Source organism: Rhinichthys klamathensis, unplaced genomic scaffold, assembly GCF_029890125.1.
Source record: "Rhinichthys klamathensis goyatoka isolate OS25496 unplaced genomic scaffold, OSU_Roscu_1.1 h1tg000181l_1, whole genome shotgun sequence".
In the NCBI taxonomy this organism is placed as follows: Eukaryota; Metazoa; Chordata; class Actinopteri; order Cypriniformes; family Leuciscidae; genus Rhinichthys; species Rhinichthys klamathensis.
This window is the reverse complement of record NW_026606709.1, coordinates 5,034,296-5,054,740: the sequence shown is the minus strand read 5'-3', so window position 1 is coordinate 5,054,740 and position 20,445 is coordinate 5,034,296. Positions and strand designations below refer to the sequence as shown.

At 37.3% G+C, this 20,445-nt stretch overlaps 3 protein-coding genes across 4 annotated transcripts in view; 2 read left to right on the top strand and 1 right to left on the bottom strand.

The window, feature by feature from the left end:
* Nucleotides 1-2,389: 2,389 nt before the first annotated feature.
* Nucleotides 2,390-3,449, top strand: lepa (leptin a). Its single transcript, XM_056261405.1, has 2 exons — nt 2,390-2,551; nt 2,659-3,449. Exons 1-2 carry the CDS (start codon nt 2,405-2,407, stop codon nt 3,022-3,024), a joined length of 513 nt encoding a protein of 170 aa, XP_056117380.1. The 5' UTR covers nt 2,390-2,404; the 3' UTR covers nt 3,025-3,449.
* A 1,197-nt stretch (nt 3,450-4,646) lies between these two features.
* On the bottom strand, nt 4,647-17,173 carry rbm28 (RNA binding motif protein 28). Of its 2 annotated transcripts, XM_056261387.1 has the most exons (20): nt 17,087-17,173; nt 16,799-16,964; nt 16,515-16,682; nt 16,302-16,420; nt 16,144-16,219; nt 15,930-16,022; nt 15,700-15,771; nt 15,514-15,586; nt 15,229-15,431; nt 13,967-14,033; nt 13,689-13,798; nt 13,532-13,605; nt 13,287-13,422; nt 11,990-12,054; nt 11,249-11,404; nt 10,171-10,320; nt 9,489-9,563; nt 9,179-9,411; nt 8,967-9,084; nt 4,647-4,789 (listed from the first exon to the last, which is right to left on the bottom strand). In XM_056261387.1, exons 2-20 carry the CDS (start codon nt 16,914-16,916, stop codon nt 4,652-4,654), a joined length of 2,244 nt encoding a protein of 747 aa, XP_056117362.1. In that variant the 5' UTR covers nt 16,917-16,964; nt 17,087-17,173; the 3' UTR covers nt 4,647-4,651. The 2 variants fall into 2 exon arrangements, with proteins under 2 accessions (XP_056117362.1, XP_056117361.1); XM_056261386.1 differs by having other exon boundaries at nt 16,799-17,119.
* Nucleotides 17,174-18,977: 1,804 nt separating this feature from the next.
* Nucleotides 18,978-20,445, top strand: part of mical3a (microtubule associated monooxygenase, calponin and LIM domain containing 3a) — a 125,320-nt gene continuing 123,852 nt past the window's right edge. The window contains exon 1 of the mRNA XM_056261350.1: nt 18,978-19,000. The gene's annotated coding sequence lies outside the window, so the exon portion shown is untranslated. The remainder of the gene's footprint in view (nt 19,001-20,445) is intronic.

Genomic DNA, 20,445 nt, shown 5'->3' with positions numbered 1-20,445 from the left:
ACCACACAACGAACAGAAATGACAGCATAGTGGTTGGCCCTGACTGTCAATAACATGTTATGTTCTTATATTGTTCATTTGATAGATCAGATTTAAAAAAAATCCAATGATGACAGATTCAATTATTTTGAAGCAAAGCATGAATGTTGATGCATATTATCCAATTTTAACTCTTCAATGCATGTTGTTCTCCAAACTGCTGCAAAGCTCAGTCACAGAGTGTTCAGCATTGAGAACTCTCTTGCAAGATCTGTCCATTACAGCAACCTGACCACCCACAGTTGGGCCGTCCTGTGACTCACAACACCAACACCTGACTGCTCAATACTCTAGATCAATGTTTCTGAACAATGTTCCTGTATAGGAACTAACACTGCATCTTTTCTACTGATCATTAAGGGTGAATTGTCTGTGTAAAACAGTGGAAACATTCAAAATTTTCTGCTGCTCTGGAACGATGTTGAAAAACACTGCACTAGACAACAGCAGCGCTGTGAACAACAAGAGAAGAGATAGGGCTTTTTTTTTTTTTTTAAGTGGGGTCTACGGAGCCCTGAGCGTTCATCTGAAATAGCTGGAGGGTCTGTAGAAAGTTTTTGATCAATGCTGTGGACAAAAATCTCTGCCACACCATAGCTAGTAAAATGAAATAACTGCTCACTTGTTCAGATTGCTTTTCGGGAGTGTTTTCTCCATAGAAAAAGACATCTTCATTTAAGAGTTTTAAACTTTAAACCACCAAACCAATGTGAATCATAACATTACAACATTTGATTCCAAGCAAAAATGCCCAATAAATAGGAGAAATTTTAATTTAAATCAAGGATCCCCCAACAACTAATTTAACTAGTACAATTGTCTTAGTCAACTAGCTTTAGATTGCTTTTTGTTTCAGTGAGCAAACTGCCACTAACCGGAGTAAGACCAGCAGGAAATTCATGCTAATTTAATATTTATTAAAATAATATTACAAATATTACTTGATGCTCGATACATCCTGACACCCACAGTATGTATTTGAATCAGGATCTGGTCACTGAGTGGGTGTGACATTTTTTTTTTTACTTAGTTCGGTGAGTTCCTCAACAAAGTGTATCCCTTGGGGACTAGCTTCTTGTTTTAAAAACTACAAATCCATAGTGAATTGTAACACACTGATCACATGGTGACTGTGGTGGAAAGTATTACAATGAAAAATATTTGTAGTTCATGTGTGTGTGAGATGGGTTTGTGTTGTGCTTGAGATGTCAGCGGGGGTGTTGTCCCCCCTCACTGGGAGAACCAGGGAAGGAAAGGCTGAGGTGATTCACACATGAGTCAACAACTATCAGCTATATAAGCCTGACCCCTCATGGAGCCTGGGCATCATACAATCCTCAGATCTCAAAGGTAAGTTCCCTTCTCTCTCTCTCTCTCTCTACTCATCACTACTCTCACACTATCTGCGGCTCTGACACTCCAATGAGCATTCTCGCTTATATGTGATCTAACGTATTTTTAGTTATTTATATTATGGAGAAACTAAGTTTAATATTCCACACAGGGAATTAAAAAAAAAAAATTGAGTGCTTTTGGAATGAAGCGATTATTGTTTATACAAGGGCAACCTGTTATTTAGGGAATTTACTAGTTATTGAAATCCAAATGTAGGCACAGAGGATGTCGTTTTGTTCATTTAGAAGTGAGATTGAACATAGCTGAACGCTTAACTGCTTGATGTTGCAGACTGGAGAGGCCTGGGGTTCACTAACATGCTGAAGACTGCAGGCACCATCACATTAGAGTTCCCTTAGAAGTATTTTCATGTGCAAGGAACCCACTTTTTAATGTTGTATTTTTGTTGGAAAAACTGTTCTTAATTTGAATTAGCATTATGACTTAAAAGGATCTGATATCGGAGATTAAATGGCATGTACATCAACTGAAGATCAACTGAATTGCAAGATTGTGCAATGATTAGACACAGCTTTAAAGCTTTACAAATTTTATATAGAAAATACCCTTTGTTAATTGAATTTACTATAACTGATTACTTAATGCAGTTTGGGAGAACGTAAATATGGAAGAATAAAGCATTTGTGCCAATGAATTGCAGAAATGCAGATATAGTCTAAATTACACCTTCTTTCTGTAGGGGCTAGTTATAAGGAAATCCATGTTATATAGGATAAATGTATCATGGTTTACACACAAATATTAAGTAGAGATTCAGCTTTGCCTAAAATACGTTTTTTTTTTACTGCATTCCTGATCAAATAAATGCAGCTATGGTGAGCATAGGCCATTTAAACAATTATATTTAAAAGATTTTAGAAGACATTCAGAATAATGTATATTTTATTTCAGCAGGTATTGCACTACTGTCAAAAAGAAGAAGAAAAAAGACACCACAAACACAGGAAGCATGTATTTTCCAGCACTTCTCTACACCTGCATTTTGAGCATGCTCTTTCTGATTGATGGCATTCCCATTCATCCGGATAGCCTCAAAAACTTGGTCAGACTGCAAGCAGACACCATCATCCACAAAATTAAGGAACACAATGAGAAGGTAATGGGTTATAACTAAGTGAACTTGTTGCATGGCTTCTGTTCTGTTAAAGGTTAACAGGTGAAACTCATTGAGATCTGGTCATGCTCATTTGTCTTCTCTCACAGTTACAACTGTATCCAAATCTCCACATTGGGAATTCAGAGCTTGATGTTCTTGCTGATAAACCTATCCAAGGGCTTGGGTCCATCGTGGACACCGTAACTACCATCCAGAAGGTTCTTCAAAGGCTGCCCAAAGGGCATGTGAGCCAGTTACGCAGTTATGTGTCCACCCTTTTGGGTTACTTTAATGAAAGGATGACATTTATGCATTGCACACCCAAGGAACCAGCCAATGGGAGGTCACTGGATGCATTCTTAGAGGAAAACGCCACCCGCCACCACATTACTCTTGGGTACATCACTTTAGACATACTGAAACAGTTCCTGCAAAAGCTGATAGATAACCTGGACCAGTTGAAGAACTGCTAATCTGCCACTATTATAGCATTATAGTACACTATTTATTATATTTATTTAAAACCCTGTATATTTATAGACCAAAGCAGCATTTTTGGCACAATTTAATGTACAAACAGATTTAAAAATTATTCCTTGCTATAAAATGTAAAGCTAGAAATGTTGCTTGCGACATCATGATGCGCCAAACAATCTGTCCTTACGACGTAAACAAACATTAGCAATCTGATACCTGCACACATTGCCATGTCATACTTCATGCTGTTTGCAGGATGACATCAGCACTTGCTGAGCTTGCTCAATGATGTCACTGTTTACCAGAAGCGAGGTCAGACTCTGCTGGGAAGCTGGAATTATGTTCCCATTTTACTTCTTGCTGCAACACCAGCAATGTAGGACACACACCAAAATAAAATAAAAATTGTCCTACAAGGTATGAATCTATGCACTTTTGATATCCTGTGATTGTTAATAGTTTTCTATTTTGTGTAATGATGCATTTTTTCCAATAAAATTTTTTTACCAGTAAAATAAATTGATTGTATACTTTTATTGTAGCTATGTTTATGCCAATGCAGCTTGCATATGTTTATTGTGTTATTACATTTTAGATGTGCTTTTATCTAAATGGGACGGCTCATGTAGTAATTTATTTTATTGGTCCTGTTTTCCAATGAATCCCAAAATGGAAAATGCAGCATTGGAATGGTTTTTAAGATAAATCTGTCAACAACAGGCTTTTTTGATCATACAACATATCAATACCTGCAAGTTCATTTAAATCAACAACTACCCTTTTTGACATTATCAGTAAAATATCATATCAATTTCCCTGCCCCCCCCCCCCCCCCCTTTTGTCAAAAATCTATAGCTTTGTTTGTTCAATGAAAAACGTTTTTGGGCGCATTAAATAATGCATCAAATAAGAATAAGAGTTCAATTTAGCAATGTTGTGCGCATCTCATTGGGAGCATCAAATAAGAGTTCAATTTAGCAATTTTGTGCGCATCTCATTTGGTGAGATCATATTGGCCACTAGTAAACCTGTTCTAAACATTTTAGTCATTAAATCAACCAAACTTCTGGTTTCATTTCATTTTATACAGGATTAAAACCAAGCAAGTCAATTATTTTCCAGGCAAGGGTGCATTACATAACTTATTTAACAAGGGACGACAGGAAATGCCTGCTGGCATTTAAATCAAGTACACCTGTTTTCAAAGTTTGAGGAGAGCAGTTAAATAATGACAGATAAACTAAATGTTGGCAAAATCCATATTGACAACAGCTGATGACTCATCCTGTCTACAAAAGCTTTATATTTGTAATGTTTAAAAAACTCTGTGCCGAAAACAGCAGGAAACATTAAAACTTGGCGTGGAAATCTCTTAATAACATTTAGTTCAAGAGACATCCAAACCAATAAGCAAGAAAAACATAGTCTGTTAAATATATTGGAATCATCTCTGAATTATTTTATTTCTTTAGAAGAAATAGTCTTCTGATGCAACCAAATAATATCACGGTGAAAAACATTATTATATATATTTTTTTTTTCGTTTTAAAAACTCAGACAGAGCCAAAGTATTAAATTTAGTCCCCCTCTGAGCAGTTTTAGACATTTTTTTCCCTCACATGTTCAGCTGAACCATTTGCCCTTCTTGACTACAGTCTTAGTGTTTGATTTGCCCATCAGTTTCTTTTTGTACTGGTCCACCAAACTGTCAAAGCGAGCATCCTCTCTGCTCTGGAACTTTCTCTTTGCAGGTTTGCCATTCTGAAACAGAATAAATAGACATAAGAATTGTTATGAAAAATGATTGATTTTTGTTAATCTTAGGCCGTTTACACGAGAACGCTCGCGGATGAAAAAGTAAAAATATGGCGACAGCGTTTTTGGGGCTTAAAAACGCAAAAAAGTGAAACCACCCTCCAGAGTGGAAATCTTAAAAACGCTCCACCGTCGCGTTCCCGTCTAAAGGGTAAAAACGCAAAAGTCTGCTAGACAGTGAAGGCACAGATCTGGTTGTACGCAGGCGCGCGGACTTGGTGTTGTTGTGTGGCAGTGCTTCACATTGCCACCCAGCCGCCTGGAGTGCATACTACATCGAATTTCACACACTTTTGCGTCACCATATGCACGCAGATTTCCCAACCATAACGCTTGTCTAAACGCAAAATAAAAAGTGATAACGCAACTTTTGCGTTTTCTCTTCAGATCGTTACCGTGTAAACATGGCCTTATTTTGATATCTCATATAATCTATGATCTCTTACCTTTATGTTTGTTTCTTTTGTTCCTCATTGTTTACTAATAATTATTTTGGTATATAATCATATCAATATTAAAGGTACAATATGTAGGATTTTTGCAGTAAAATATCCAAAAACCACTAGGCCAATGTTATATATTTTGTTTAGTTGATTACTAACAATATCCCCAATGTTTCCAACTATTTGTAAATCGTGAGAAAATTGCGATTTTAACCAAAGGAAACAGGACGTGTGAGCAGGGGTGAGGAGTCGCCAGTCAATGGCGTCATATCCGCGTTACCCTCGGTTTCCGCTCGTACTGCCATAGTAACCATGGCGACAGACGTGGACAACTGGGTTATGCCAGAGACTATTTATATAGAGACATGCCACTTCATCAATCCTTATTACAACTATATAGGGAAAACCCGTAACGCCAAAGATGGCGGTTGTATGCACATGTCCCGCCCCTCCCGCTGGAAAGCCAATCGTCTGCTTTTAACAGTCAAGCCGGGAAACATTTAAGCCTATCGTCTGGTTCCACTGACGCATGCGCACAGTTTAGGTTTTGCGACAGCGCAAAATACGTTACTGTTTGAAAAGGCGGCAGATTTGATATGCAGTGTATGTGTGAGTTGTGTAAATATCAGACATCAGAAGTCTCCCGCAGATTGATAGCGGCTCCCTGATGCCCGCAAATTAGTTCAAATCTCCCGGAATCTAGAGCGTGCGAGCAAGAGCGGGCACATACTGTGCTTCAAACTGTGTAGCGCGCGCACGACAGAGGGAAAGAACCCTTGCGCATGCGTAGTAAAAGTATAACCTGTGGGGGAAAAGGCCTTTTAAACCTTATTTTGGGGCAAAGTCATCAAACTTTTTCAGCGATTTTTATCATAATTTACTGCTGTTTCTATACATGCAGTTTTTATGTCCCGGTGACCAGTGAAACTGCAGTTCTGACTCTCTGCCCATTCATTTAGATAGGAGCCTGGTCTTGTTAGTCCGAAATAGCTGCCCGGAGGCGTTGCCAAGATGGCGGCCGAGTGGCATGACTTGACTAAAAGGACTTTGGTTATGCTGAGCAGGACGCTCACGCTGTTGTTGTTTTGTTCAAACAATTTGGACCATGGCAAGCAGACTTTGAGACAAAAAGAGGACTAAAGCGAAGATCAACAACTTTCGAGATGCCGAGAGCTCCACGTCCCCGACTTCGACTTGACAAAGACGTGAGTGTTCCATGTACTTTATTAGACAGGTGAGCAAATGTACATAAAACTAATCAATGTTATTTAGTTCAATATGATGAAATGTTAGAATATGATCTGTATGTTATTCTAATATTGATCTAGCTCACTGCTAGTCTCATATAACCAACAAACAACATGCAACACACTCAAATGCCGTTTAGTGTGATAGTGTAACTGTTAGAGTGTAACTTAGGAAGCGGGTTTCATTGCATACGCCTCCTGGTGAAATGGCAGCAGTAATCCGAGCAAGACGAAGACATAGGCTAAGGAGACGAGCTGAAAAGATTTTTGCCACAAGAATCACACTTTTTCAGTTGAGTGAAAACAAAATCAAAAAGCGTACAGTGTACATCTGTAAATCAAAGCGTTACAGATTAAGCAGCTACGCAATATTAGTTACTGGAAGAAATCAAAGTTGACATCGAATCTCCGACTCAGCGTTCACATTCCATTCCAGCAGTTGTTAAACTCCTCGCTACATTACAATTATTGACATCAGGATCATTTCAAACAGTTATAGCATCAGCAGTGAGAGAACGAGGCCCATTCAATTGCGTGTTTAAATACGCGCAATTTACGGTATAGTGGGTGGGGACAGGCGCTGATTACCTGATGAACTGCAGGTTTGGTACATAACACGCACACTGCGGTTTCCCATCAAGTGCTTTCTGCGTCTTGGCCATGGCGCTATTAACGCTGCGTTCGCAAATGTACATACATCTGGCCCTGAGAGTGTGTGCGCGTGCGCGAGGGAGGGGCTCTTTGCTCGTTCTCTACCTCAGTTAACATGCGCAGCAGTCGACTACACATCACTCATAAATCATAATAACTAGGGATGTCCCGATCCGATCACGCGATCGGAAATCGGGCCCGATCACGTGGTTTCAGACTCGATCGGAATCGGAGGTTACCTCCCGATCAGGACTCGGATATATGTAAATTAGGGGTGTAACGGTACATGTATTCGTAATTATTGAACCGTTTCGGTACGAGGCTTCCGGTTCGGTACGCATACAAACCGAACGATTCCTTGGACCATTTTTCCTGCAGACAAAATCCGCGCTGGCGCGATCCCCACAGCGTTGCGCAACATCAAATGGCAAACGTAATGAAAGCGGAACGAAACTGCGCTTCTCATTATATTGTGCTTAACGGACCATTTATCAGTTCGGACCAGCAACATCTGTGCAGCGCGAGATCAAGCGACACTGTGCTAAGAGATCCAGTGAAGAAAACATTTGAATTCGCCACTGTAATAACATCGCTGCGAGATCTAGTGAGCATTCACATTTCTCCGTTATTAACCGTAGATCTCTATTAGATCAAACAGCGCTGACGTGGGAACCAGGAGAAACATTGTGCCGTGAATGAACATGGATTTAATGTTGCACTTCAAAACTCAAATATTATAAATATATATTTAAATGTTATTTTTAATGTGATTACCAAAACATTATTTGTTCATCCTTCAAAGATTACCCCCATTTATAAACCTGAAAGTTTCAAGATGTAGGAAAACTCAAACTTATTTAAAAATAGTTTTTCTTTTAATAAATAGAAAATTTCTCTGCATTTCTTTCTTTTTGCTGTATCGTGCGTGTCGAACCGAACCGCAAATTTTGTGAACTGTTACACCCCTAATGTATATATTCTCATTTTTTTATACACTTTTAAAACATTTTTATTTTTTGTTTACATGCCTGCCGGGTATTTTAAGTTGAGGTGCTATTTGTTTTTATATTAGACTTTTTCTATATTTATTAAGATTTTATGTTATTTATTACTTGATTTTTCAAGCTACCTCACAGGAGTGCTCTGTTTGTTAACAGAAATGTTGAATGTTAAAATAAGGTGAATTAAATAAAAAATAAGGAACATCCTGGATCTGTTTTTTCTCTCTTCTTTATTATTTTTTTATGTATTATATAAGAATCGGATCGGGACTCGGTATCGGTAGATAGTCAAAATCAAATGACTCGGACTCGAGGGCAAAAAAACCTGATCGGGACATCCCTAATAATAACTGACCAAATAAGGATTTGGCGGGACAAAAAATCGTTTTGGCTGACGGCAAAAAAATTTCAATGAAGGAAATCCCTGTATACCTACATCTCTACTGGGCCAGTAGACAAAATCCTTAGCATTGAGCCCTGCTATATAAAAGGCAACTAAATGTGACATTATAAAGGGGTTTATATGAAGATTGTTTTAAGGTCGCTTAAATCAAAAGTTGTTACATTTAAAATAAACCGTCTTTATGTTGTTTCAACAATAATTTGGAGATTTAATGTGAAATTATTAAAACAAATATATAAATGGTAGGTGAAATTAATTAAAGGAAAATGTGCAATTATCAAATTAATCGATTGACAGCACTTGTTATATACACACATATATATAATATTTCATATATAAAATACACACACAAATTCTCTTTTTAACTCTTTGACTTGCCTGTTTCCCGTTTATGCTGCGTTTCTCAATGAAAGTAGACATATTTCTATCTTTCCTGCTGGGTCCTTTCTTCTGTGTCTTGGGTTGCACCATGGGTTGTTTCCCTTTATCGCGTTGCCTGAGGAAAAGTGCGAGGGTCATTGTACGTAATAGACTTTTCATGATTAATTAAACCGTACTTGTTTCAATTTCACATATGCAGTGAGTTGTACCTGATCTTTGGGCCTCTATGTGAAGGCATATGCAGAACCTTCTGCCGTTTTTTGCCATCCTTCATTTCTACGTGCTCCACCTCTGGTTTGGTCATAAACCCAGAGTACTGGCTATCTTGTGCCTTCCCCTGTTTATCAACATTAGCTGCATTTCCTTTCCGCAAGGGACCTTTCATCTTTCCTGAAGGATGCTGCGGCTGCCCTCCTGTTTGGCTACTGTCCTTTTTGGGTAGCTTCAATGGAAAAAAACACATTTATTTATTTTTGAAATTTAGGGAAAATCTTTCATTAAGATGCAACCAAGCCTCACCTTGCTGTTTTTCAGACGAATGGCTTTAAGTTTCAGCTTCTTGCCATCCTCCAGAGAGAACTCTGCTATGGGTCTCTGATGGGAATGACACAGGAAAACATTCACACTTCATCATTGGTCTTGCTCAATCTTCAGTTATTGCTCAATGCTAAAGCTTTTTCCAATTTATATTAAGTGAAATAGCCATGAGTCTTAGCCACAAGTGTGAGTGAACACAACGATTCATCTTATTTTTGAGAAGTTACATTCAATACAGACCAAAACACATTCCACTGAGAGTCGGAGGAATGCGTGTTTATATGGCGTGTGGAAAGATTGACAGACAGGCAACATGGTTTGATTTGTTCTTGAGTGCGTTCCTTTGTCCTCCTTTGCAAAACACTAAAGGTCCACTGCTGTGAACCTGGCACTGAAGCCCTTAATAACAGGCCCTTAAAGTGTGTTTACACACCAGCAAGCTATAGCTAACATCATCTAACATTGTCCCAAAATACATAGCTGAAATACTTCTAGGAATTAAGACAGTCGCCACAGTGGACTACTTCTCTTTCTAGGAACATTTTGACTTGATAGAACAACAAACAGGTTATCAAATATCCCGCTTTTCTTCCAAAGCTCCCAGCAACCCAAATCAGGCTTTTTGTTGATATTTGAATGACAACAAAAAGTTGTGACGGTCTACCTTTAGGGGTCCAAAGATGTCTGGGTTGTTGTTGAGGTGACGTAGGGCTTGTAAAGCCTGTTCATGTTCTATAAACTCCACAAAGCCGTATCCTAGAGATTTACCCATCACCTGACCCCGAATAGGCTTCTTATCATACATCACACGACACTGTAGGTACATATATACAAAGAAATAGACAATAAGGAACATGAATTTGTTATATGAAAAAGTTATTCCATAATTAAACCTATATGGTTTTCTTTCTTCTGCTGAACACAAAAGAACATATTTTGAAGAATATGGGTAACCAAAAAGTTGATGGGCCTCATTGACTTCCATAGTATGGAAAAACATATACCATGGAAGTCAACGGGGCCCATCAACTGTTTGGTTACCGACATTCTTCAAAATATCTTCTTTGGTGTTCACCAGAAATTCATATAGGTTTGGAACAACTTGAGGTTAGATAAATGATGACAAAAGTTTCATTTATGGGGGAACTATCCCTTTAACCATACAAGCCTTTCTCCAAACCCAACATCTTGTTTGCTTTTAATAATTAATGTCTATATGCATGGTGAGAAGCAATTCGAAGAGACAAAACTTGAAAAGACAAATTTATTAAAGGTTTTTAACATTTATCTTTCTGACATGCAAAATGATAGGCAGAGGGAGATATTCTATCTGGCTAAGCTTAGGGTTGTCACAGAGACTGGGTAATTTCAGTGATATCTGTCAGGTCGTAAGGACATTTTGCGTGTGACATTCCTCAAAATGTAAATAAACAGCCCCTTAAACCTATGGGCAATCAAGAGGTTGTAGGTTAGAACCCAGCAAAAGCTTCTCTATGAACCATTGTGCCCTAAGACTTTTTAGGAGGACTGTTCCTGAAAAGTCAGCTATATGACTACAAACAAACTAGACAGTGAAACCTCCTGATCACACCCAAATAACATAGTCCTGCCCTCTAGTGTTACCAGGAAGAACTGCAAGAAGACGTCTCTTCAACATTGCTTATAATTTTGGTTTGCTGTTAGTTGGTTTTTAAAAGGATTAATAACACTTTAATAAAACTATTTGAAAGTGTGTGCATTACCTCAGTGATGCGGACGCCTTTACCACCAGCAGCGGAGAGGCAGAGTTTGCGAAATTTAGGCTGATTGACGCTCAAAGGCAGGTTATGGACACGCAGCCGTGTTTTAGACACATACACATTAACGTCCCTTAACTTTGCCCTTTTCAGCTCATCAAACTGACAACACACAAACACAGACAAAAAACAACAATCGTTAATCAGAAAACATACATAAAAATACTTTTTTGCCCCCTTTACACCTGGCATGATCATATGGCAGATACCTTTTTTATCTACCACAGTGACAGAAAGCATCTTGAAATCAATGCTTTTATTATTTTTATTTTTGATTGACAGCAAAACTGTTAATGCAACGTAACATATGAAAGCGCCATGTCCCATGTAGTGAGGGAAAGTGCAATCAGATGTCTAAAGGATAAAAATGTATAATTAATGTTAATGCTAGAATTATTTTTTTAATTCCTGAATATGAGGGAATATGAGGGGAAAAAACTGCAATATTGATTTGGATGTATTCAGCAGCGTTGCTGTTAACAGACTATTGAGAATAATTGTTGGTAACTGAAATAAAGCTGAAATAAAATAAAATACAAATATTAGATGAAAAACTTACACAAATGTAAGCTGAAATACTGAAATTACAAAACATAAAATTCAAATAAACATTTATCGAAGCTTTATAGAAATACTTCACACAAAAACTAATACAAATTATAAAAAAAAACAATTCTATGCACTCACTCTTTTTCTCTTGGCCATGTCACCTTCTGAAAGTCCCTCTGCTGCCTTGGATCCAGGACGAATCACTAGATAAAGTTCAAGAGGTAACAAGTTAATCCAGGTGCACATGTTAGTTTTGGACCCTGTTAACACCTAGTATTAAAATGCGTTATGGTCGATCAGATCAAAAGTAGATGAGGGAGACATTCCAGTTTAAACATGGTGTTTTAATCCCGTATTTTTTGTCCACTTTCAACCACTTCTGTCCTGATATTTTTGAGCTGAGGGTCTATGAGCAGGTAAATGTTTGGGCCTTTTCAGATCTTTCAATCTAATGGACAAAATAAGCTCGCCACGATTTACATATGAACGCAAAAGGAGATGACGGAAAAAACATACGGAGAGCAGCAGCTTTCGTTTCTACTCTGTTCGCAGAAAAACCAGTTAGAAACCAGAGAACACTGTGCTTGCTAGTGTTATTCATCTTCAAATCAAACTTGGGTCTCCAGCTGACAAAGTTTAAATCCTGGCAAGTGAGCGCACTTCCCATAATCTTTACACATTAAAGCCTTGTCCACACGGACACTGGTATTTTTATAACCGTGACTTTTGTTACGCGGTTCGGCAGTTCATCCACACGGAAACGCAGTATCAGATCACTGAAACTGAACATTTTTGAAAACCCCTACCAGGGTTTTTTGCCTTGCGACGTCAGAGTGTGCGCCATTATCCGCTGTGTTTGACGTCAGATTGTGCGCCGTTATCCGCCTACCGGAACCGGTAATAACTTTTTGTTAGGCTTCTGATTGGCCAACGTGGCTTTACGGTTAGGGTTATATCGCCGCCTGCTGGTGTGGCATACTCTTGACAGCGCTTGATAGCGTGTTTTTGAGTTTTCATGTAGACAGAGATTTTTTTTAAACTGAGCATGTGTGGACGGGATTTTTTTTTTTAAACGCAGGAGGTTAAACACTCTGGTTATAAAAATACCCGTGTCCGTGTGAACAAGGCCTAAGTCAGTGGGCAGAGAGTAAGCGGTCTTTTGTGGCTGATTGAACGCATTCGACCACATGACTATCTACACTACAAAAGCAATTCGGTCAAATTCGTTTTCTACTACCCTTGGAGGAGGTCGAAAGTGGACAAGCTCAAAACATGTTAGATCCCGTTTACACCTGTATTTAGTGACGACCACTTGTGATCATATTGACGAAAACGTTTTTTAATACCAGGTGTAAACAGCTGCTATTGCCGAATTAAAACGAAGCTCTGTTAATGGTCAGTTGACTGGCAGCATTGTGTGACTGGCTTTACTTACAGCCCTCTCTGGCGAGGTAAAGGTTCCTGGTGCCTGTGTGGGTTTTCACTTTCTTGTCCTTTAATTTTGCCGCAGCTTCTCGGTTTACGGCTGGCAAAATGTTCAATCTCCTGCCATCAACCCTAATGCCACCAAACTGAAATACACATATGCATCAGCACAACGATCCTATGTTTACTGGTATAATATGTTGTAGATATAAGAACAGCAACTCTTTTACTAGAGCTGCAGGACAGTGAACTCACCTCTTTATCATCTTGAGCAGCAGCAATACATTTCTCTGCCGCTTCTTTACTTTTGAACTGAGCAAAAGCACAACCTAGAAAGACATGTAGAGACAGAATTACTATGAATAATATACTTTAATTCCATACAGGCCAAGGTTTTGGTGATTGAAAATACCTTTTGAATGTCCAGTGTCTGAGTTCATCACCACACGTACGTATTTTAGCTCGCCAAACTGCAACAAAGCTTCCTCCAAACCCTCTTCATCTGTGTCAAAGGACAGATTTCTGACAGAACCCAAAATGAAACGAAGATATAACAATGAAAACATGAATTCCTGTTTAAACAATTGTTTATATACAGCACTGCTTTGTAGTTTGATAAAAAAATGTTCGACTAGTTAAAAAAACAAAAAAAAACATCTATACAACAGAACTTCCTTATATGATTCTCACCTGATGAAGATAGTTCTTCCTTCAATCACATCTGAAGAAAGAGGGTCTCTCTTCTTCTTTGGAAGAGCTGTGGATAGAGATTTACAGAGAGTCAGTGTTGACGGACACATTACATGCATGATACGACATACACGCGTTTCACACGATCCGTGTGTGGTACGTATGCGGTGCATAAGCAGCACAGGCTCGTTGTGCTTTCACATACGACACGTCCGCAGCGCACAAATGGTCCACGGCTGTATACCACAAATACAATGTATCCATTATTTTTATTTCAAATTCAAGCATTGTTACTGAAAATGCTTTTTTCAGGATTGTAAAAAAAAATGTTTTACACACTAGTTATACAATATTTCAAGCATTCACGTTTTAAGTGCACTAAATTTAAACAATGTATTCAATTCATTACATCTTTATAGATTTATATATTAAGTTGTTTAAGCAAGTGGTAAAACATTTGAACATATACGAACTATAAAATGTTATCCCAGTTCTTCTATGATAATATTAATAATATTTGTAACAGAAATAACGATAATGTGTGGTTGAAAAGCGGTTTCATTCTTATTCCTGACAACTGCTCTCTCTGGCTCAGCGGCAGTTTGAATGTTCGGGTGTGATTTTGCCCATTTTAATAGACACAGGCGAATCGTTGTCTTTAAGAATGAGATTGTGTGGGTGTTTGAATTTGAGATCGCAATCTTTTAACGATTAATCGTGCAGCTCTAGTTACAAGGTAGTATCAAATCACTTTAAATTAAAACTTACAAATGACAAAAACAGCCAACTCTCATGCTTTTTCTTTTGTATTTAAATAATTATACAAGAAAGCCTGCGGGTCATAGAAAAACTTTGGTTTTCCATCTCCACAAAGACACGAGTGCCATCCATTATGCCGCCTTGTTTATCTAAATGTGAGGTAAGGTATACTTTTCCTTGCTTTACTCTGGGTAAAAAGCCATGTGTTGACTGTGAAACACAGTAGACTTTAATTATATGCATTTATGGTGAAATTACTTAATTTTCATGTCAATACATGTTCATTTTGGCCACAAATAATGCATTGTTACAGCAAAAGTAGACTTTGTGCGGAAACGATCACTGCACTGCTGCATATATACATGATCCTGGAACGCATTGCCGGGGCAGTGTGAATGCTCTAACCTGTTAAACATGGGCAAAAAACAATTGGTATTGCATACGGATTGTGTGAAATGGGCCTTAAGGGTTTTTTTTTCTATGAATAAATGAATCATAGTCACTTTTTTCCTTATTGTCCTCTTCGTAATCATCGTCGTCGTCATCATTGTCGTCGTCGTCGTCGTCATCATCATCATCATCGTCATCTTTAGGTTCTCTGGCATCACTATCTGTCTGCTCAGATTCATTTTCTGCATTGTCGTCATCCTCTGAATCGTCCTCTTCCTCTGACTCGGAGTCATCCTTCTCTTCCAGTGATACAGACCTTAACACGAGAGACCTCGTTTTAAATTTAAGGAATTCACCTAAACACACATCATCAGTTCAGTTACATTTCCAGTACTTACTTTTTCTTGGCACCTTCATTCCCATCAGTTCCTGGATCCACTTCAGAATCCACATTCTCTTCTTTGATAGTTCCTGCAAGATATCCAGATACACTTCGCTACAAAAATCTAGACAGTAGATGCACTTTCAAAGCTTTTTACAACCACATAAATAAATAATAATGCAGTGAAAATGACAAAAATTACCAGGCGCTAAAGCTGATTGGGTGGCGAGATACTTGTCCTTTGGAACTGCCCAATCCACAGCCACCTGTCTGTCTGTGAGGGACGAATAAGACATTTTTTTTTAGCATAGATTGTTTTGAAATTTCATTAAAGTTAATATGACATTAATAATAACAATTTAAATCATTTTATGTCATGGAAGTTTGCTGAAGCACTCTGCAATAGTGTGTTCAGTGTTGAGAAAGACTCACCTTTGATCTCCTTCAGGTTCATCGCAGCAAGAGCTTTTCCAGCTTCTGACATGTTCTTAAACTGGACAAACGCAAAACCTCGCTTCTTCCCATCTGCACAAACATGATGTCATAAAAACTAACCAAGGTGGATGGCCGTATGAAAAAACATCATGTAAAGAGACTATAAGAGATGCGTTTAAAAGTCAGATGCACATGTTGGTCAAAGTTTTACCTGATTTTAAGGGAATCTTGGTCTCAAGCACAGTTCCAAACTTGGAGAAGATCTGCTTCAAATCGTCTTCTTCACACTGCACATAAACCGCATAAGTGTAAGAGCCCATGTCAAATCTAAGCATTGTTACTTTAAACAACAGAATTAAGTCAACTTACCTTAAAACTGAGATTTCTGATGATCAGCCGAGCTTTCAATTTTGTTTTTTTTATGCCTGTAAACTTTTCAGGACTTTTGGTTTCTGCTGATTTCTTAGGTTTCTCTGTATCTTCTGAATCTGCATGAACAGTTCAGAGTCATTTCTTCCAAACCAAAAAAAATTAAAGTACAAACAATCCATGATAAATAAAATATATGCATGAAGATCTAACCTTCTTCTATTTTCACTTTCTTCTTCTTTTTCTTATCATCGGGTTTTCTCTTGGCTACGGTAACAAATATATTCTGCTTCTCATATTCCTTGACTTCTTTTATTGCCCGTTGTGCATCTTCTTCCATAGAGAACGTCACATATCCAAAACCACGACATTTCTTAGTTTCTGTAAACAGGACGAACACAGCACACATACAAACCGTTCATATTTCATATAAATGCTGTTATACACATGATCTCACCTAGCTGGAAAATATCAGGATTTAATTAGTAAAATCTTACCTCTATCACTGACAACGAAGCAGTTCTTCAGTGGTCCTATTTCAGAGAATACTGCTGTCAGACGATCATTGGTGGCTGTTTCAGGTAATCTCCTGACAAATAAAGTAACTGCAGGCATTTTCACCACGAGTTCAGCTCGACTGTTCTTCACAGCCAGCAAACGTCTCTAAAAACAACAATGTTTATTACTGATTATGGCAAATACTGTTACATACAAGTCGCGATAATATTAAGGAGGTCGTTTAAATGACTCAAGACAGTGCAGTAATAATAATGCACGTTTCTCACATGTTTCTGCTGTACAGGAAGTTGTCAAGAGATGGAGATTCTTCGTTTGGTTTGGACGTCGTCAAGGTAGCACTGCACGAAAAGGAACAATATTGACTCCTGCTGGTCTGGAGAAGCATGTAGGGGTAGGTCTTTTCCATTTTTTTTTTTTTACAGTCTGGTCTTTTCCTAGCACAAAATCACCATAACGACCAAGCGACTCGTGTGTATTTATATCATAGCATAGCTTTGTGTGAGGAAACAACCGTTACTCACGATAATAGTCAGGGAAGGCAAGAACCGGTCGAGTCCGATTCGTGAACAAATCATGCAAATCAGCATTCTGATTATGATCAACTTATTGATTGAAAACATTTTCTTTTCTTTCTTTTTTTATAAATTGCCAGTCACATTACAACTAATAAATATGACAATAGTCCAACGTATATAAAAATATTGAACAAATATACTACAACAAATAGGAAAAGAAAATATACAGTATAATTAAATAATAATACAAGTAAAAAAGAAAGAAAATAATATAAACAGAAAATTTGAAAACATTTTCATTGAGCCATTTTTATGGCGGTTTTGCGTCACGTTTGATGTTGACATTTTTAATAAGGCCTGACGTTAGGCCCATTTATTGCGTAGAAAAGATTTGGTTTCACGGAAGAAACAAATAGCCAAAAAGTTGAAGTTTGTGAACACACAAGCTGTGCAGAGCATAACAGAACTTTATTGGTGAATTTACGGTATGTAGGCTATTTAATTGTGTTTTATTGTTTCTTTTAACAGCGATAGCGAGATTTTTTTGTCAAATTATGAATAGTTTTTAAAAACAAGGCAATGAGGTTTAATGTGCACCTGCTGACGGTACTTTTTTACTTTACAAATAAATAAATGTATATTTAATTCTTATTTAATAATCAAAATCAGTATTTAGTAATCAATAATAACATTTCTATCATTATGGCTGCTAGAGTCTCTCAAAATGTCTCTCTTTTCATGGTCACTAGAGGGCGACTTTATCCACTAAAATCTTTCAATATCTTTTTGGCATTATTTTTCACAGTTTACAATGCATTAAACAATGATTGTCTTTAACCAATCGTAATGGTAAACAAAAAAAAATCTTTTTTTTATAAAATATTTATACAAATGAATATATAATATAATATTTAATTTCATATTTTATATTTAATATAAAATTAAATACAATATTATTTTTTATAATTTTGCTAATAACTTTGTATTGTACAGAAATAAACTTTCCGCATTTGAGCAGTTCAAATATGAATCTGACTGACATAATATTCTATTTCCTTTATGATTTACACAATGTCAGTGAAATCATTGCTCTGAAGTAGAAATCTTGGTATTTTCTGCAAATCCAGTGCACAACATTGGTGAATGTTTACAGGTGAGACCCAGTCGAAAAGTTTTGCTTAAACACTATTGTACTTTTATATAGCTCAAAATAAAAGTGAGACTGATTTTCAGAAGGGTTTGCTTGGTTCAACTGATCAGACATCATGTTTTGTCCTCTCGTTCTCCTTTGTCACCCTTTCCTGTAATCCCGTCTGGTAAGTGTCTTAGCCCAAAGTGTGGGTTAATCTACCTCCGAAGGACAATTACCAAGATGTGTGTAGTGTGTTCATACAAAGACACGTAATGATTGTATCACCTCTGATATGGGGGTGACAAATGCATGCGGATGACTCAGTGTGTGAATGATGGGGAGGGAGCGTGTCTTTTATCTGACCTTGGAGAACAGAAGCAATAGAGAAGAGAGAGAATTCACCAGCAGAGCAAACATTGTTCTGTCACAGGCAAAAGAGAATTCGAGAGAGTGAGAGAGACAACAGTGGCATAGCAGAAACTGGCTTCAGGCCCAGATACACAAGCACCCAGGAGAAAGGATCTTACAGCACGGTATGTGATGAGTGTGTTTGTGTGTTTTGTCCTGATACTTACCCACTGTAAATTCAACTCGATAGTGTGCATTATTTATTTGAGATCCACAAAATGATGCTCGAACGGGACGTTTGTAAAGAACAGGGAATGTTCTCATAACTTTGGCTAAGGTTTTGGCAAGATTCTGTCAAAATTGTGAATAAACATTCATCCAGTAATGTTAATGGGACGTTTGTTCAAAGTTTTCTGGTGTTTAATGACGTTCTCAAAATGTTAGCCCAAAAAAGTTATTCTTCATGGAACGTTTTTTTCTGAAACGTTTTTGTTGGATGTTCATCTAATGTTTTTTTTTAAAGTTACTTCTTACTTGTTCCAGAACATTCAGAGGACATTCAAAGGTAATGTTCCCATAATTTTTGAACAATTATAAAACAAAACGTTCCCTTAATGTTTTCTCTAAAGTTTACATGACCAAGAAAAAAAGGTTTATGTTTTAAACAATAAGAGAACACTCAGAAATTACTTCTTTATAACCTAATACATTAGCAAAACATTCTTAGAATATATTTTTGTTCGCTAGGGTTATTGTATTTCATCTGTTTAAAGTGAGATTCATATTTGCACTTGATAATGATATCATAAATCAGGCTGTGATAAGAAAGACTTAATCAAGTCATCGTTGTGCAGGTGCTTGTGAGTTAGTATGGTAGAGAGAGAGTACTAATGGTGAACAGGCACAAAATACTTTTACATTTCACAACACAACCAGAATAATATGTTGCAGAAATATACTGAAAATGACAGATTTTGTTTAGTTAGCCTCAAAACATCACTATAACGTTTTGTGTGATCCAAAGTCAGATTAAATTGCAACATTCGTAAAACTTATTGTTTTGTTTAGGTTTTAGAGAACCTACTGTAAAGCTGGACAGAAACCTTTCGAACGGATGCACGTTTGTCATGCACATTCGCTTTGAACGTGGCTCAACCATTCAGAAAACTGTTTTTTAATGTCAAACAAGTTATAACTTAAGAAAACACTGCAATTTCTGCAACATCATCATGAAAATATTTGCTGTTAACAAAACGTGACGTGTTGTATAAGTCTTCATTAAATCAATTTATTAGGCTACTTATTGAATTCCTGACCAGAATGTAAAATGATTCATAATAATATAATAAATAATTGACATAATAACAATGGATCATTTAAAAAAATAGCCAAAAACTAACAAGAGAAAGTTCTTACTTATAGTGATGTGTTTTAGAGTTACGCCAAAGGATGAGAACGGGCTCTAAATGCATATGGATTATATCTATTGCACAGTAAAATACAGCACTATGTTCTGTGAAAAATGAAGAATATTCCAATTTTTATGTGAAAATTCAACAGCTATTGTTTTAGTCACCAAGTGAACTCTGAATGACAATATAACGTTGGGTAAGCATGTTTATGTAGCCTA

Excerpts from the sequence above, each read along its gene's own strand:
- lepa (XM_056261405.1), top strand. The coding sequence starts at position 2,405 with ATGTATTTTCCAGCACTTCTCTACACCTGCATTTTGAGCATGCTCTTT. Across the intron at positions 2,552-2,658 it reads TTAAGGAACACAATGAGAAG|TTACAACTGTATCCAAATCT; the intron begins GTAATGGGTTAT and ends CTTCTCTCACAG.
- rbm28 (XM_056261387.1), bottom strand. The coding sequence starts at position 16,916 with ATGCCTGCAGTTACTTTATTTGTCAGGAGATTACCTGAAACAGCCACC. Across the intron at positions 15,587-15,699 it reads CCAATCAGCTTTAGCGCCTG|GAACTATCAAAGAAGAGAAT; the intron begins GTAATTTTTGTC and ends GATATCTTGCAG. Across the intron at positions 13,423-13,531 it reads CTGCTCAAGATGATAAAGAG|TTTGGTGGCATTAGGGTTGA; the intron begins GTGAGTTCACTG and ends TGTGTATTTCAG.